Below are 17,667 nucleotides of genomic sequence, written 5' to 3'. Positions count from 1 at the left end.
TTACACATTTACAGCATGTTTTTGTGGTTTTTTTTATTCGTTCATTCTTCAAATGAAAACCACGCTTCCTAACTTTTGTCAACGATTCATTCCTCCAATCACTCTCATTTTTTTGCACATCCCTCGATAAGCATTCGTTTGCATAGATGTAGTCATAATTTAGTTCAGATATAGTATCTATATGTACAACTAAGAGTTCATTCCCCCATCGGTTCCAATTTAGTTTGTCTTTACTAGTTAGCACAAGAGCATTCGAATTCTTCATTCCTCGTTCCAATATTTCTATATTTTGAATCATATCTGAATTTTGCATAGATATTAAATTTTCCGGATTTTGGTTTTCTTCATACTGGAATAATAATCTTTTTTTAATTAATTTTTGATTGATTAGTTTCATAATAATACAACTTTTACAATGCACTTCCGATTTGTGTCAATACATTTTTGGCAGATGAGGTCTGCAAATCTTTTACCACGTGCCGTAATGTTTAAGGTCCACACGGGAATAAGATCGATGTGAATTTTTAGATTAAATTTACCGCCGCATCTTCCGTACCCGATCAGTTTTGAACTTTTCGAGAGCAGCGGCCTTGATTCGACATACCCGCACACACATGCATAGAAATGATTTAGGTAGTTGGTATGATTTTTCAACTTAGAAATGAAGGAACTTTTTTTTTCTGTTGAACGTCCGTACTCGAGCGAGCCTAAAGGTCAGAATTTCATAGTGCCTTTGTTTGATCCTATATTTCTCGCTATGCGGAACTACACGACGCACAGTTTGTATTGGATTTTGAACGCAGAAATCTGAAGAGGTTGTTTTCTTTATTTTCGCTAAACCAGGGAAAAATTATCAGTCTGTTTTGAAGGGACCGTTGAAGCGTGTGGGTTTTTTTTATCCTTTTCTCTATAATAATAAATTTAGACTAAGCGCTATGCCATAGGTGTATAAGTAGGTATATTATTATAGTTGCTAATATTAAGTCTACTTTATTTCACTGTTTACAGGTATATAAATGTATATTGTTCTGTTCTTTCATACTTTTCTTTCCTCAATTTCTCTTCAAAGTCAAAACAATTTTAGAGGTATTTTTTCCTTCTTCTTACTCGCTTCATAGATTTCTATTTACATTCGTTCAACATGATAATAATGAAGTTCCAATTGATTTATTTTTCTTTTGTTAACTGGTTCACTCGTTCCAGTTAAAATGTTTATCAAGATGCCTAAGGACTATTTACACAAGCAATTTGTAAGTGAGTAACTTGTTTTATGTACTCTCTTTTTTGAATCAGTTTACAAAACGCAGAAATGGATCGGAAATGCAATTTTCTGGCAGATAAACTGTCTCAAAAGATCAACCTTTGATGTTCTTCTTTTTGCTGACGAGTTTATTTCCGTTGTTAAAAAATATCCTTCTTCACGGAGGCTACTACTTATCTACACATTTACACAACAAAAAAAAAGTTAAAGGGAGAATTACGTCTAAAAATCTAAATATGATGCGTTAAAAGAAGAAATAAACAATTCAACTTTCTCGTAGATAGGTCTAAGAACCTAAGAATCGTAATCCAATAGTAACAATTCCTAATCCAACGAAAAATCTCTCTCCCCGAAAATGTTTGGTGGCGGTTCTGATTGATGGGACCCCCGCGACCTATCGATTATGATAGCCATTGCTGTTACCATTGCCATTATCGCGTTGGCGATGATGATGCGATTTGTTAAAATACCCATTACGACCATGGTGTTTATTACGAAACCCATTGTGGTTATTGTTTCTGTGATTTCCGTTGTGAAACATACGGTTCTGGTAGTTTTGGTTACCGTTCCCATATTTGCCACCGTTGTTACTCCCTCCGTTCCATTTGTAGTTGTTACGGTTATTGTTTTGGAAATTTCCCCCGCCTCCGTTTACCTGATTCTGATAGTTTTGGAAATAATTATGCATACCGTTCTGATTACCGTTACCATTCATGTGCATTTTAATTTTCTTCGTTCGACCGCGATCCATTTCCGTTTCCTGATCGTCTTCGGCTTGCCGTTTGCGTTCCTCTCGCCGGTCGTTAGCCAATTCTCGCTCCATGACGGTTGTCTGACCGTTCCAGCTACGAACCGGTGCACCGTATCCCCGGTGGCTCATCTTCTGCAGTTGACTTACCACATCGCCCCCACCGTTGTTGTTGCTGTTGTTGTTGCGCATGCTGTTATTTTTGTACTGATTACCGTTATTGTAACCATTGGTGTTGTTCTGATTTCCATACTGCCGGACACCACTGTTGTTATTGGTTTGATTATGATATCCGGATCCCTGGCTGTAGCTGGCCGGTGAAGAATTTCCTGAAGTGGCAGGTGAATTGTTCTTGCTGCTGTGGGCGCTGCTGCTGCTGCTACTGGTTTGAGGGCGATTGTCGATAACCTGCCACAGGCCAGTTTTTGTTTTGATAACACTGGGCGACTTCGGTGAGCAAGATGAATCCTCGTCGGCTTCAGCAAACACCTTTGAGCCCGGACCGGCTTTGGAGTGCAGTCTGAAATAGTTGGAAATAAAAGCTATTACTATTTAGATCCGGCATAGTTTTCTTCATCTGGGTAACAGTCTAGCAGTGATATTTTATGACAAAACTATAGAAAGAACTACTTAATATAAAAAATGAAGGTTTCAAGAACCTCTTGGCTGTATGAATTTATGAGTGAAGGTAGTCGATGACTTCGTTTGAATTGAAAGGTGGAATTTAAAGGAAATCATCGTCTTCCTTCATGTAGAAAGTAGATAAAAACTAAATTCTTCAACACTTCAAAATTTACCAAAAAAGAGCAAGACTTTAAATAACTAAATACATTAAAAATACATCCAAAACATACCGTTCACTGGGACCGTTGGTTTTTATCTTGTTGTCCTCCTCTTCCTCTTCATCGTCCTCGTAATCGTCATCCGGATCGTACGGCACCAGGCTTAGCGTTTTGTTGCCAGTCTTGTTGTGCCCATTGAGGCCGTTGTTGACAGATTGGCTTGAGTAAAGCGAGTTTTTTTCTCCCCCGAAACTGGCGGTCTTCGCTGCTGTGGGACTATTACAAAGTTTAGGCATCGATGGTAGGATAGGTGGTGGAGATGGAACTACTGCAGAAGAGGACACTAGCGATGTGGTGGAAGAAGATTTAAAACTACCGTTGTTACTGCCGCTGGTGGCAGACAATTTGCTCTTGAAGTTTTGTGGACTTTTGCCGAACTTGCTGGGACTTGCTAGGTTGCCAGAATTTGTCTGTTTCACCGGAGACGGAGTGGAAAGTGTGGAAGTGGTGGACGATACGGGTGAGAGACGAGTTGAATTCATAAGACTTTCAGACTTATTTTCATCTTCGATGTCCAAGGTGTTTCGTGATCGGTTTAGCCCGTTAACCAGCTTTTCCGCTTTTTCCGAGTTTTGGCTCTGAGGCAGCATTGGCCCAATAAAATTTGGCCTATTTTCAGATTTACTTGGGAGATGAGGGTTGTTGCTATAGTTGCTGCTAGACCCAAAACTTCGAGGGGTCGCCGTGATTGGCGAGTTTCCACTTGTGCTCGGTCCGGTTCGATTGAAACTCCCAATTTTCCCGATCGATGAACTCCCAGGAACGTACGAAGCAGATGTGGCAGTGCTGCTAGCGCTGGTTTTAATACCATTCTGAACGTTTTCCAGTTCATAGAAAATAATGTAGGCATTCGTGTTGGTGACATTCTGGATATTGATTGGCCGAACAGAACTGTCGTCGAACACGTAATAGCTTCCACTTTCAGTACATCCGATGGCCGTGTAGTGGCCACAGTGCTGTGTTGTTCCAAGATGGGTTACCATCGAAACCAGCTTATAGGTGAGAGGTCTATTAGTTTTCTGTGACATGTAAGGGGACAAGTCAAGCCGTTCTCGAAGTTCCACATGCTTATTTATTTTGCTCCCTAGCATTGAAAAGCGCTTCAGCTGGATGCAAAGCGCAAAAGGTGCACGTTCTAGTGAGAACTGCTTTGTTGCAGCAACACGCTTCTTGCAAGCTTCACATTTGTATTGCATCTCTTCCAGTCTTTCCCTGGCGAAATGGACATCGAGAGCTTCCTCAATCGAGTTAGCTTTTCTGATGTCCAGGAGCAGGTCCTCAAAATGCTGGAAAGTAGTTGATACGTGATAGCAAGACATACATCTAACTTCTGATCTGAGATAGCCTCCAAGAATTTGATTCAAAGGCGTGGTTTCCTTGCTGTACTGCTCCAAGCCTTTGCTATTTGGGATCCGCAAAAGGTAGCACTTTTCCATGGCTTCCACCAGGTAACGCAAGAATTCGTGTGCATCTTCCTGCCGACCGGGAACCAGATGTTTGCATACCAATCGCAGCTTCGAGTACACAAGCTGCGGTTTGATTGCTCCTTGGCCGCTTTGAGAAATGATGAGCGTCTTTGCCATTGCACAAATGATACATTCTTGACCTTTGTTGAGGATAAAAATTAATGAATATCGTCGTATTTAAAACGAAGTCAAAATAACCAACTCACCACTATCGACGCAGCGCTCCCGATGTTCCTTGTCCGACAGCAGCCAGTTGGCGATGGCGGGCACATGGAATAGCGCCTGCAGGGTCGAGTTGAGATAGCAAGTGTTTCCGACATTGATCATACCTGCCCCTGGATTCCATTTGAAGCCGGTGGCCTTCCAGCCGGTCAGAACACTCTCCCTCGGATAGAGCACCTGTTTCGGTTGCGGCAGTTGATCTTTGGAGGCGGCGCCTGCAGAGGTGCCATCTGTGCGAATTAAGAGAAGAAAACAAATGTATTAACATGGGGCTAAGATGATTTAGTTTATGTGCTACCGATAGTAGAAAAAGTAAGACGGGCAAATGATTTCGTTACGTTATCCATTGGTTAAATTATAACATTTCACTTTTTAGCTTCCAGATTTGGTTGTTATTATATGAACTTCCGTTTATGGATCAATCACCCGATAACTAGATTAACTCATAAAAACTTCGAGATGAAATTAAAAAAAAAAAAAAACTTTTAACCCATTTGAATTAAAAAGTACAGCCTAGTACTCTAAAGTTTTTGAGCCACTTCTTATTAAGATAATTATCATTCACCTGATAGACAAGGTTCGTTACAAAAATAGTTGCGGAGAACGGACAAACGGACCAATGTGGTCTTAGTTTTGTATCAGTTGACAGGTTCGAACGGCGCTTCGATAGGCGCAGTTCCATCCGGCGTTTTAGTTAACAATATTTTTTTATTATTTACAGAGAAAGTGTCCCGCCTTTGTGTTGTGTTGCGGTAATGAACACGTGTCTACATTGCTAAACAGTACAAACAATTTGGTGATAAACTTTTAAAAATAAATTTCAAAGTTTTGGTCAAACAATTGTGTTTGTTTTTTCTAATAGTGCATTGGGATTCATTTTAATAATATAATTAAAAAAAAGAGGGAAAAGATACCTAAATTCACTGAAAAACTCGGGAGAAAGCCTTTTCGAACTACTCACAGGCAAATTTCAAAGGTCGCACAAATTACACGAAAATGTCGATTCGAGCCTACAGGTCAATTTGACAGTTGTTTTCCTGAGCACTTTTTGTGTCCCGAGATTTGTCCTGTAATTTCAGCTGTTGAAAATACAAGACGAAATCTTCCCGACCACAGAACAAAGATAAAGTGTGTGATTAGATACAACAAAAACATTTTAGAAATGGGATAAGAAAAAAAAGGAAATTTCTTTAAAATCAACTGGCACATTTTTTCGCTGACATTTGACATTTTCAACTATGGTCTAAAAAGGTCAGAGTCTAAATGCGACTATTTTTTTATACCAGATTTTAAGCCCTTATGGTTTTTCATCCCAATAAATGCGACTCTACTGAAGTACCTATCTTATAAATTAAAAAAAAAACATCTAAAGTAGTAAACCAACCGTCGTTCACCCATTCGAAATCATCTCCATCCACGTGCTCTATCATACTGTTGTTCTGATTGGTCCAAGTTTCCTCGTTCGGCGGAAATTTTCTACGAGATACCGGTGTGTTCCTTTGGTTGATCCGCAACAGGAACGAGTTCCACCGGAACCACCAGCTCACTAGGATTCTCGTAATAAGCTGATAAACTGCCAACAGCCGTAGCTTAACAATCCTCAGAACTCGCATGGTCTCCACCGGAACCACGGCCAGGGCAGAGGACACGCTCACCATTTTTGGCCCCATGGATGGCCGCGGCTGTGGCTGTTTGCGGATTCGTTTGGTTCGTTGGCCACGGGAAGCAAATTTTGCCATTGAAGCGGCCGTTTTTTGTTGTTGTCTTCGGCAAGGAACAACAACAGCGACGACGACGGATTGACAACGATGGTTGAGCAGAAAATCGATACCATTCGGAAGGTCATCAGGCTTGGCTTAGTGTTCGACACTCTTCTGTGTAGGTGTGTTTCCGTTCATTGTAGTTCAATAGATTCCTCCAAGCGGCTTTCTAACACGAGACATTTATATTCACTCTTTATCAGTCTCCCTTTCAACGATGTCTGGTTTATGGTTTTACTTTCTATCTTGTTGTGTCATGGCTTAGAAACCTCGGACAAAGAACAGAACTTTTCTTTGATCTCAGTCTGAAGTTACTGATAGTGAAGCTTCTCAGGATGATAAGGATTATTATTTATCACCTGTCTTATCATGCCGTGAATGTATTTTGAATACAGTGGTATATCCAAAAAAAAATTGGATGCAACGTGACTTTTCCCAAGTATGGGTGCTAGAAACTAATGACCACGAAGGTATATAATATAACCTATATATTAAACAGAACTGTCACAAAGAACACTCTCCCAAAGTTTCGTAGCGCCAGAGCACCAAACGGCGCTTGAATTTATTTTTGTCTACTACCCAAGAGCAGCACCGAGCACAGAAAATTCTTTCCGCCAGTTATTCAAAGCATCACAGTTTACTATTAGATCACTTCAATCGGATAATATCGACTTAATTTCTCCTTATTTATTAGAGTTTGAAAAATCGTTCACACAAAGGCACAAAACAAGAATCGAAGGAATGAGAACTTATGACCGAAAATCCGGATATGTCACACCGAGCGAGAAATGAAAAGAAACAGAAAACGATGAGCGGTGGAAAAAGTCATCCGCAATGAAAGGCTCAACCGGGTCGAACGTACACGTTCGATTCGTTTAACGCGATGTCTTTCAGGTTGTTCAGGAACGTTCGTCTCTTACTCAAGAAGGTTTCTGTTGAACCACATGAGTGTGTCGCGGGACCATCTAATGATGAGGAAAATAAAACGAGAAAAAGTTCCGTAGCGGAAGAGAAAAGAGACAGACTAAATGACAGGGCTTGGGACCGTCGTGAGCCATTAGGTACAATGTGGTCGACCGTCGAGACATTTGACGCAGAGAGTTGTGTAGTATGAAAGAGAATCAACATATTCCTGGTCTCTCGGTTCGAACTCACTTCTGTCTGGTCTGGTGTGGTAGACTGTGGAACGTGATAACACATTTCTGTCATTGTAGCAGCTCCAAATCCCGTCAGAGTCAATGGACAGTCACAGTCAGGATGATAGAAGTGGATGCCACATGGTCAACAACGGTTCAAATGTGATTAGTGTCTTACTACTTTTTCGAGATTGTCGATGTGCTTCCAAGAAGATCGGGAAACTTGCTTTTTCTAATTCGTAATTTCCTTTTAATTCAACCACGGTGGTTGAATTAAAAGGAATCTTTCGATTGCTTTGATTCAGTTGAATCATTCAACCAAGTAGGCTCACAACACAACAGAGTGATCCAGTACAAATTAATCTATATTATAAGGGTGCCTGGAATATAAACATTCTCCTGAGCTCGTTCCTAAAACTATCATGTAAGGAGCCAATCTTCAGAAACACCTTCGCTCATAGTGGTGCAGTTTTTTTTTAATAAATATTGATGGACAAAGATTGTCTTCTTGAAGCGAACTAGGACATGAAGTTTTAAAATGCTTGCATTTACAAATTAAGCGACTGGTTGAAAAATCTGTTTAAAAAATGGTATAAGAAGAACTACGTCGTTTTTTGTTAGTAGATTGTTCAAAAAATTGTCTCATTCAACAAAAGAGGCTACACCTAATAGCGTATGCTTTGTTATGTTGGTAAACTTTTCAAAGTATTCATTGTTACAAGACATTCACAAGTCAATCTTTCGAAGGATTTTCAAGGGTATGAAAATGTAAGTCGTGTAGGTTGCGATTGCATTTGTTTCAAACCTAACAATTTTAACTTAGGTTTGGATAACGTGTCGCTATTAGGTCTACTCTTTTCTTGACGTTTATTAGAAGTCTCTGAACAGAAACAACTCTCTGAATCAAAATGCAAGGTTTTGTTTAAAAAAAATCGTCGAGTGGGTACAGGAACAGGTTATGGACTCAGCAATAGTGGAAAAGGAGAGCAATAGAATCACTGAAGGAAGATCTCCACACCATATTCGAAGGAAGGATAGCGAGTAGAATCCAAGAATGGACAGTGAGCCAGGAATCAGAACCATATAAAGTTATGCCATATAAAGAGTGTTTTATGTTACTATCCAAAAACTATTCTATAAAGAACTGTTAGTGTTCAACTGTTCAGTAAATAAATCCGTTTAGTGGACAGTGCATACTTATTAGGAGGTTGTAAAGTTGATGAGGTTGGAAGGGGTATCCAGACCCATACAAGGTCGTCGAATCGGAAACCGATGCTATGGAAGTTCGTCGAATGAAGCCACTGAGAGCTTTAAGAACCCGAAGCCAGTCAAAAAGAAGGTCGGTAGTCGGATCGGAACCAAGGGTATGCCGTCAATCCAGAGCCACTGGCCGGTTGGAATGTCATCTGGCTGGAGCTATTGAAAGGTCGTGGAATCAGGAGCCACTGGAGAATCGTTATCCGGAAACCAGATAGAAGCCGCACAAAAGAGCTTGAGCTACTGAATTGTAAGGTCGGTAAAAGGCCGTCGGAACGAAGCCAGCAACTGGAAGGCCGTTAGAATGAGAGCGAGACAGAAGGTCATCGAGTCGAACCATAAGTAAAGTTTTAGCAAATCGTCGAACCGATAATCAGGTGTAAGGTTGTAAAGGCGTAGGGGAGGTCAGAATTTATGGAAGATTGTCGGACCGGTGCCATGGGAAGTGGACAAGTTGGAAACATTTAGAAATCACCGGAACGGAAGCCACTGAAAGATTGTTATGTCGGGAGCCAGGTGGAATTTCGTTAAACTACGTGCGTTTAATAGATATCGGACGTGGTATAATTCTAGAGTTTGTTTTGATTAAGTCGTATGAACAATTGAGTTATTGAATGCAAACGACAGATAAACATGTAATCTTATTTTATTTATTTTTATTTACATAGTATTCCGTCTCACGACATAACATAATTCCTAAAATTCACTCGGTCCATGGCAACCGTTCTCCAATTTCTCCTGTTTTGCAGGACAGTCGTCCGGCATTCTCGCAACATGTCCCGCCCAGCGTATCCGGCCAGCCTTCACCACCTTCTGGATACTGGGTTCGCCGTAGAGCGCGCGAGCTCGTGGTTCATCCTTCGCCTCCACACTCCGTTCTCCTGTACGCCGCCAAAGATGGTTCTTAACACTCGTCGCTCGAATACTCCGAGTGTACGCAGGTCCTCCTCGAGCAATGTCCATGTCTCGTGCCCGTAGAGAACAACCGGTCTAATGAGCGTCATATACAGGTTACACTTCGTGCGAGGGCTTAGTATTCTCGATCGCAGTTGCTTGTGCAGTCTATAGTAGGCACGACTTCCGCTGATAATTCGCCTCCGGATCTCACGGCAGGTGTCATTGTCTGCGGTCACCAGTGAGCCGAGATAGACAAAGTCTTCGACTATCTCCAGCTCGTCGCCGTCGATCGTGACCTTGTTATTACTGGACAAGCGGGTTCGGTCGATCTCGGATCCGCTGGCCAGCATGTACTTCGTCTTGGACGTATTAATCATCAACCCAACCTTTCCTGCTTCGGCAAAGCAGATAAGTTGACTGGATCTGTTGAAAATCGTGCCCCGCATTTAGCCCACTGCTCGTCGAATAACACCTTCTAGCGCCACGTTGAACATCATGCAGGATAGACCTTGTGGAAGCCCCCAGCGCGATTCGAATGAACTCGACAATTCACCCGAAATCCACACACAGCACTGCGTTCCATCCATCGTCGCATTGATCAGTCTGATCAGCTTCCCGGAAAAGCCGTTCTTGTCCATGATTTTCCATAGCTTGTACGGCCGATCATGCGGCTTTGAAGTCGATGAATAGATGGTGCGTAAGGACTTGGTGTTCCCGGCATTTTTGGAGGATTTGTCGTAATGTGAATATCTGGTCCGTTGTTGACCGACCCTCCATGAAGCCGGCGTGATGACTTCCCACGAATCTGTTTGCTTGTGGCGTTAGGCTGATGTCAAGCTGAGGCGACAAGCATCGCTTTGCGTTATACATTCCAATAAGAAAGCAATGCAACGCATTGGTATGTCATGCTGGCGCGCCATGGCGCTTTCAAAATTCACTACAAATTATCACTTCTCTACATCTGATAATGCTTGAAATCGTCTCCTTTCTTTCGGGAGCCATCAAAAACTCATCAAATTACGACCCGGATTGCAAGAATGCCGAAATTTGAACCGACAAAATTCCTTGTTTTTTTTGCCGGAACTAAGAATTCATGAAAATTTTCTCGCCGATTAAGATATTTTTTAGTTTATTATCACAAGTTCGGACAGATCTTCGTACTTTTGTGCTTAAAACCCGGAATCACTGCTTCAAATCGAGAAAAAACAATATTCTCATTGGATTTCCTACTAGTCGCGCTACAAAACACACTGGCATCAGATTTGTCGCGCTTTACAAAGCGACCAGTATGACAGGTCTGCGCTTTTTCCATGGAGATCAAATGAGAGCTGGTTTGTCGTGTGAACGTTGCGTTGAAGGTCGCGTTGCTAGTTGCTTCAGCATGACATCAGCCTAAGAATTTATGTAAATTTTCTCGTCGATTCAGATATTATTTAGTTTATTAGCACAAATTTGGACGTACACACAAAATTTTCGGGGCTCCACTTAGCAAAAATTCGCTGTTACTTTCCGTTAGCAAAAATATTTTTTAAGCTAAATTTACTTGATTTTAGTTATCAGAAAGTTTATCTTGCTCGAATCTAGTAAAACGAAGGTTTTCTAGCCGCCTTATTTCTAGATAGCAGCCGCTGCCGATAGAGACAAAAAAACAAACCGACGTGATTCAGTGCCGTTCCGGAAATTCGATGCTGGCGGTTCTTTTAGTGGCTAAGTTCACGACAAAATGGTAGCCAAATCGATAGTGGATGCGTACAGGTAAGAGTCCATAAAGAAGTGTACTTATAATTTTCCCGATTTTTCAATTGTTGTTTTTTTTCTATCAGGTTGCTGCTGCCGACGGGGTTCCGGATTTTTAGTGCAACAGTCCGAAAATCAAAAGGGACCACAGCTGAAATTTCAATGCGGTGAATCCGGCACGACCACGGTGCCGATCGCTTGGCATTTCGCGTTCCCAGGATTGGAACTAAATAATTTCCATTTTACGAAGTGTCGAAATAAAGAGAAACATCAATTGAAAGTGAACTTATTTTTGTATTCTATTAAATAATCGAACATTCCCTCCGAAATTGCAAAGGAAAACAATAAATATTGAAATTTCAGGTCCGGGGCGATCTTTTCCTCCGGTTTTTGCTAGAAAAGTGAGCAAAAATTGCGGCGGCTAAACTTTTCTCTCGTTTGCTAAAATTTTAGTTCTAAAAAATTGCTAAATTGATTGCTAAGATTTTAGCTGGTCAAATTTGAGCAAAATTTTGCTAATTTTCGGCCTCGAAAAATTTGTGTGTATCTTCGAACTATTGTGGTTAAAACCCGAAATCACTGCTTTTAACCGAGAAAAAACAACATTCCCATTGGATTTTCTACTTGTCGCGCTTCAAAAAACTCTGGCATCAGCTTTGTCGCGCTTTCCAATGCGCTCAGCTCGACAAATCTGCGCTTTTTCCATGGAGATCAAATGAGAGCAGGTATGTCGTGTGAACGTGTTGCGCTGCTTGTCGCCTCAGCTTGACATCAGCTTTAGGCGGCGGAGTAGGATTCGGGACAACACTTTGTAGGCGGCATTGAGGACAGTGATCGCTCGGTAGTTCTCACAGTCCAATCCCCCTCCTTCCACTCCCCCGGTAGCTGTTCTATGTCCCAGATCCGAACTATCAACCGATGTAGGCAATCGGCCAACTTGTCCGGGCCCATTTTGATGAGTTCAGCTGCGATGCCATCCTTCCCAGCCGACTTGTTTCTATTTAGCTGGCTAATAGCTTCCTTAACTTCACTCATCGTTGGGAGTGGCTCCTCTACGTCGTTGGCTACGCCGGCGATGTACCTTCCCCCACCGTCTTGATCTCCTGCATGTGCGTCGTTCAGGTGTTCATCGAAGTGCTGCTTCCACCTTTTGATCACCTCATGATTGTCCGTCAGGATGCCCCCGTCCTTATCCCGGCACATTTCGGCTTGCGGCATCTACGAAACTTTCGTTTTCGTAGATGATGGAAAGAATTAAAGAAACATGAGGTATCAAAGAACGAAAGAACATAAGCCGTAAATATCATGAATTTTTCGAAAAAGATACAACGGCTCACCGGCAGGACTTGAACCTGCAATCTCCGCTTCAGTACAACGGCGCGTTAGCCAATTTCGGTTGTATACTGTTTACCGGAATTCCATTTACCGGAAAACCATTTACCGGACTGCTATTTACCGGAAATTCATTTACCGGAATGAACCGTTTACCGGACTGCCATCTACCGGAATGAACCATTTACCGGACTGACATTAACCGGAATGTACTATTTACCGGAATGCCATTTACCAGATTAAGAATTTTTAATCTATGATTGTATCCCGTACACCCGAAAACTAATTTTTGGGTACTTCAATTGATTTTATGCTTACCAGTGTGGCATTTAAAAATCGTTTTGATATCCGACTCCTCACGCTGCGCGTTCGAACTTGAAAGACATCTTGTCCTTCACGCTGTCGCGTGGCGGACGGGGCTAAGGGATCACCCCTAGCTTCCACGCAGACCTATGAAGCCCCGACAGACCTAGACCAATGTAATAGGGCCGCCGCTTCCGACGGCGGGTCGGCGGCCACCTCGGATTTGGGAGCCTCGGCGGCTTTGTGCCGCCTCAGCCCCTTCATCCTCGGTGGTTGCGGCTTTGCCGCAAAGAATAGTATTTTGAAATCCCTATTTTATGTAAAAAAGTTTATTTTTTTTCGAATTCTAGTTTGTAATGGTAATTCTGGCGTGTTTTTTTTTGAGAAAAGATAAATTCTGGCGAAAAAATTCTGGGGAAAGGTATCTTCTGCCGATTTTTTTTGGGGAAATGGGATACAACCCAAATTTATACGTATTACAGAAATTCCGGTAAATGGTAGTTCCGGTAAATGATTTTCCGGTACATGGTACAGTCCGGTACGTGGTTTTCCGGTAAATGGTATAGTCCGGTAAATGGAATTCCGGTAAATAGTACATTCCGGTAAATGGTATTCCGGTAAATGGTACTTCCGGTAAATGGAATTCCGGTAAACAGTATACAACCCCAATTTCACCACGGTGAACGTGATGAAACCGGCGAACACGAGCAATCGAGCTCTGCTAATCAACTGCTGGACCTTCTATCAAAACACCATGTATATCCCGCATGTGATCTTTTCTCGTTATTGATCTCTCTTGTTTCTTTAACCCCAACCATCGACTCGGGATTTTAGCCGAGCGAGCACATGGCTCGTGTTGGCCGATTTCATCACGTTCACCGTGGTGAAATTGGCTAACGCGCCGTTGTACTGAAGCGGAGATTGCAGGTTCAAGTCCTGCGGTGAGCCGTTGTATCTTTTTCGAAAAATTCATGATATTTAAGGCTTATGTTCTTTCGTTCTTTGATAGCTCATGTTTCTTTAATTCTTTCCATCACCTACGAAAATCTATTTTTTTTCAGGTACAAAGATGTACCAAGCGAAATTGCCTTTCGCATCTCCATTTACTAAAATCTTTTGGACCATATTTAATTTTTTTAAGTACCTATTTAGAACATGCATACATGATAAATTTCTTAAAGTTGTAAATTGCCCAGCGAACGCTTCAATTACCTGGTCAGCACCTTATATCGGATGGGCATAAATGATACTTTGAAATCCATTCCCGACCTGCCTCAACTGCAGCAGCGTGCCTCGGTTCAAAACTTTGCTTCTGACCCAGATATTTCGAACCATTGCATCACTGTGCATCATCAGCAACCGAACGCTACCGCTACACTGGGGTGGTTGAGTGATTTTTTTTCTCTGTTTTTCTGTGCTCAGTTTCTTATTAAAGGTCCGTCTCGATTTTGGCTCTTATTCGTGTGTACGTCACGATATCATGTTGCCACAAACGTGGACGTCATTTGCGGATTAACCAAAACATCTCACCATTGCTGATCTAGGGTAATGTGGCGCCCAGTATTTGAACAACTTTGGAATGGAGGATATTTGATGCGTACAGAAATCATTTTAATGATAAAAGTACCAATAGTTTTTATGATTTTTTTTGTGCATTTTAACCGATGCACACTGGGGAATTTTTCGATCAAAAAAGGTACCTATTTCGTTCTCAAGCACCCCGCGATAATTTCTTGTAAACCATAATTTCTTACGTAAAAAATGCGAGAAATCGATGTACACGTATGAGCAATATACGGTTGGAAAGATCTTGACGAGACAAGAAAAAATTAATATGCGATAAAGAAAATCCACCGTGGGAGAAAAAAAGTTATGGTCAATGTACTGTTTATGCGGTTTGGTCATTGTTATACATCGAATTGAGATAGAAATTGGCAACCGGAAATTTTCAGAAACGAGCAATCGATTTCAGGAATCAAACTTTGTGTATAGAATCGGTCAAATGGGGTTTAAGTGATATTGAAGTTATTATTAGTGTATCTATAAAGTTGAGTTTTTTTCACAGAATTGCAAATAAACAACTGAATTCAGATTGGTATTCTAAGTATACCAGCGTAGTAAATCTTATCCTGATCATGGATTGTCAGTTAGCCAAAATGTGGCAAATTAATTATCAACAAGTCCCTGATCAATATATTCGAACGAAACCATATTGCAACAAACGTCGTCATACGTTATTCACGACAAAAATTAGTATCACAGGAATTAATCCAAATTTAGAAACATACGGGAAAAAGTTAACATACTCCGAACCTATATTTCTGATGATATGCTGTTTATAGAATTTCAAAATTTGATAATATATACCTACCTCAAACAGCATTCATTAAGATTATTATAATTTATAACTTATAAATTATTTCCTTGATCTAGTCATGTAACTTGAAGGTTCTCGTATATAAACCACAATATCAAATAACAATTACTAGGTATAAATTAACCTTTCAAATTTAAAAATGATTTCTACGAAACTGTATACGATACTCACTTTGCATCTTTCCAACTGATCCCATCCCGAATCCATTGGTGGACTCGATGGGGATTTTGTTTCCACTGATAGCTGACCCGTTGACCATCGAGGCCGGTCTTGGACCGTTGTTGGAGTTGCTTCCATTCGGTCCGTTCTCACCGATACCATTGGTTCCGGTTGAGCTGGTCGACGGTTTCAGCTCCGTATATTTCGAGCTGATTTTGTCAAGTTCCCATTTCTGATTAGCCACTTCCTCGTAGCTGATTTCCCGATGGTTCTGGAGCAATTTGTTTCCGATACGGTTGAAAAGGTCCTCCTCGGGGTCGTGATATTTGGCGGGACCATTGGAGCTGTTGCTGCCACTGCCGGACCCGGAACCATAATTGGTCCCATTGCCCATTGCCGCATGGGACGAGGAAGAGGTAGAGGGCAGCGAGTCCCTGAGGGCCGCACTCACCGACGTCGTTGACTCGCAAACCATTTGGACTGGCATGAGGAACAGACGGCGACAAGTAGAGGTCCAAAACAATTCCGCTTACTCAATCGTACACTTCCCACCACCAGCAGAAATTCGCACTCTTGGGGGGCACTCACTCGCGACTACTTTTTTGTTGTGATTGTGCGTTGATCAACAAAATAAAAGAAAATTTGCAACTCCCGCTCGAAATTGAACCGACCGAAAGGCAACAGCAGATAGCAAGGAACCGAAGAAGGCCATGCACGGCACTTGCTCAACGCTTCTTTTTCTTCTTTTCCCGTCTGGCCGCGTGTTGTCACATACACACCCTCGCGCTGCACCAACACATTCAAATGCCCCGACACAGTCGGCCGTGTAAAAACTTCAGACTAGGGGAGCGCTACCAACTAACCAAAATGGAACCCCTCGACTGGTTTGGTTTCAGCAAACAGCGACGGCCTGGTTTAATCCGATTTTTGCCCTACTAATTTTACCTTTCTCCGCCGGATTCCATCGTGAACGGGTCGAACGCACTTTCCGGAACACTTTGCAGTAACTTTCGAACGGAAGCGAACACTATTTGTAGTGAATAAATGGCCAAATTTCACCCGATCGCGGTTTTTCCGACGAGTATGACGGATTTTTTTTGATGGTTGAGCAAAACGAAACGTCGGAAACATCGATAGGAGAGAATCGCGGAAGGTGAACGCACATGTCTGTTTTTTACGTTTCTACTGACGTTTCTGGCGAGACAGAAAGAGATGCAACCACGTGTTCAGCAATGGGAAGAGCGAGAAAGGGAGTAGGAAATTTAAAGGTTTTTGCTTCAAGGGCCGAGGCTCGAATAAAGGCGTCTTAAATGTCATCTTGCTGACAGATCAGACGTTTGAAACAGAGATGCCAGATGAGGTTTAGAAAACATCATAATGTATTTTTTAATCTTGTTTATGTGGCAATGTGGTAAATTCCTGGCAAAAAAAAAAGTCAAAAAATGGAATATACAGCTTTTACATTTTATTCAACAAAAAAAAAATAACCATGGAAACCACTGGAAAAAAATCCACCGTAGGAGGAAAAAGTTTTAGTGTTAAAGATGTCGGGCATGTTTTGGCTCCCTAGTAAATTTCTCTCGTCTCGTCTTTTGAACCGTATATTGCACATCCGTTTACATCACAAAACCATGCAGGTTTCGCAGTCTCCTTTTTAAAATTTGTTATGTCCATCTGGCATCTCTCCTCATATCTGAATTTCATCGGTGTGCAAAGATGCCAGGTGTTGAGGATACACATTTTGGGCAATTTGGGTCCACAAGGAAGATCACAAATTTGGTACCAAACAAAACTTAAGACAATGCGTGTGAGCGGGGGGATTTTTTTGGTCTGGTTTTGTATTCGGGTTAGTTTCGAGTAGATCAAGTTTTCATGAATGTTTGGGGATATATCAATGCATAAAAGCAAGATTTGTAATATAATCTGGCAGTTACGGATCACTTCGATTAATGAATGAAATTCATCACTCAATTTTGAAAGTCTGTTAAATCTGGGCACTCTGAACAAAAATCTGGGCAAAATCTGTGTCTGAAAATATCTGGCTGGACGAAGGGTCAAAAGTCTGTGTTTTACAGACAAATCTGGGCACCTGGCAACCCAGTCGTTGTGTCACAGTGGTCTAAAATGGCAAAAATATTTTCTACTGTAGTAACTTTTTTGTTTTATACTT

The 17,667-nt window shown here is 41.6% G+C and overlaps 1 protein-coding gene across 2 annotated transcripts; it reads right to left on the bottom strand.

Moving 5' to 3' along the window:
* Positions 1 to 6: 6 nt before the first annotated feature.
* Positions 7 to 16,645, bottom strand: LOC129760702 (ubiquitin carboxyl-terminal hydrolase 36). Of its 2 annotated transcripts, none has more exons than XM_055758360.1 (4): positions 15,510 to 16,645; positions 4,524 to 4,769; positions 2,864 to 4,457; positions 7 to 2,529 (listed from the first exon to the last, which is right to left on the bottom strand). In XM_055758360.1, the coding sequence occupies exons 1-4, from the start codon at positions 15,982 to 15,984 to the stop codon at positions 1,656 to 1,658; spliced, it is 3,189 nt and encodes a 1,062-aa protein (XP_055614335.1). In that variant the 5' UTR covers positions 15,985 to 16,645; the 3' UTR covers positions 7 to 1,655. The 2 variants fall into 2 exon arrangements, with proteins under 2 accessions (XP_055614335.1, XP_055614336.1); XM_055758361.1 differs by lacking the exon at positions 15,510 to 16,645 and adding an exon at positions 5,924 to 7,088.
* Between the last annotated feature and the right edge of the window lie 1,022 nt (positions 16,646 to 17,667).

This window comes from Uranotaenia lowii, unplaced genomic scaffold, assembly GCF_029784155.1.
Source record: "Uranotaenia lowii strain MFRU-FL unplaced genomic scaffold, ASM2978415v1 HiC_scaffold_733, whole genome shotgun sequence".
NCBI lineage: Eukaryota > Metazoa > Arthropoda > Insecta > Diptera > Culicidae > Uranotaenia > Uranotaenia lowii.
The sequence above is the reverse complement of the archived record's forward strand: the minus strand, read 5'-3'. Positions and strand labels throughout refer to the sequence as shown.

What these genes read in the sequence shown, in the direction of transcription:
- LOC129760702 (XM_055758360.1), bottom strand. Translation starts at nt 15,984, where the DNA reads ATGCCAGTCCAAATGGTTTGCGAGTCAACGACGTCGGTGAGTGCGGCC. An exon ending in ATCAGTTGGAAAGATGCAAA is followed by an intron (nt 4,770 to 15,509) that starts GTGAGTATCGTA and finishes TAATTCGCACAG; the next exon opens with ATGGCACCTCTGCAGGCGCC. An exon ending in ACCAACGGTCCCAGTGAACG is followed by an intron (nt 2,530 to 2,863) that starts GTATGTTTTGGA and finishes CAACTATTTCAG; the next exon opens with ACTGCACTCCAAAGCCGGTC.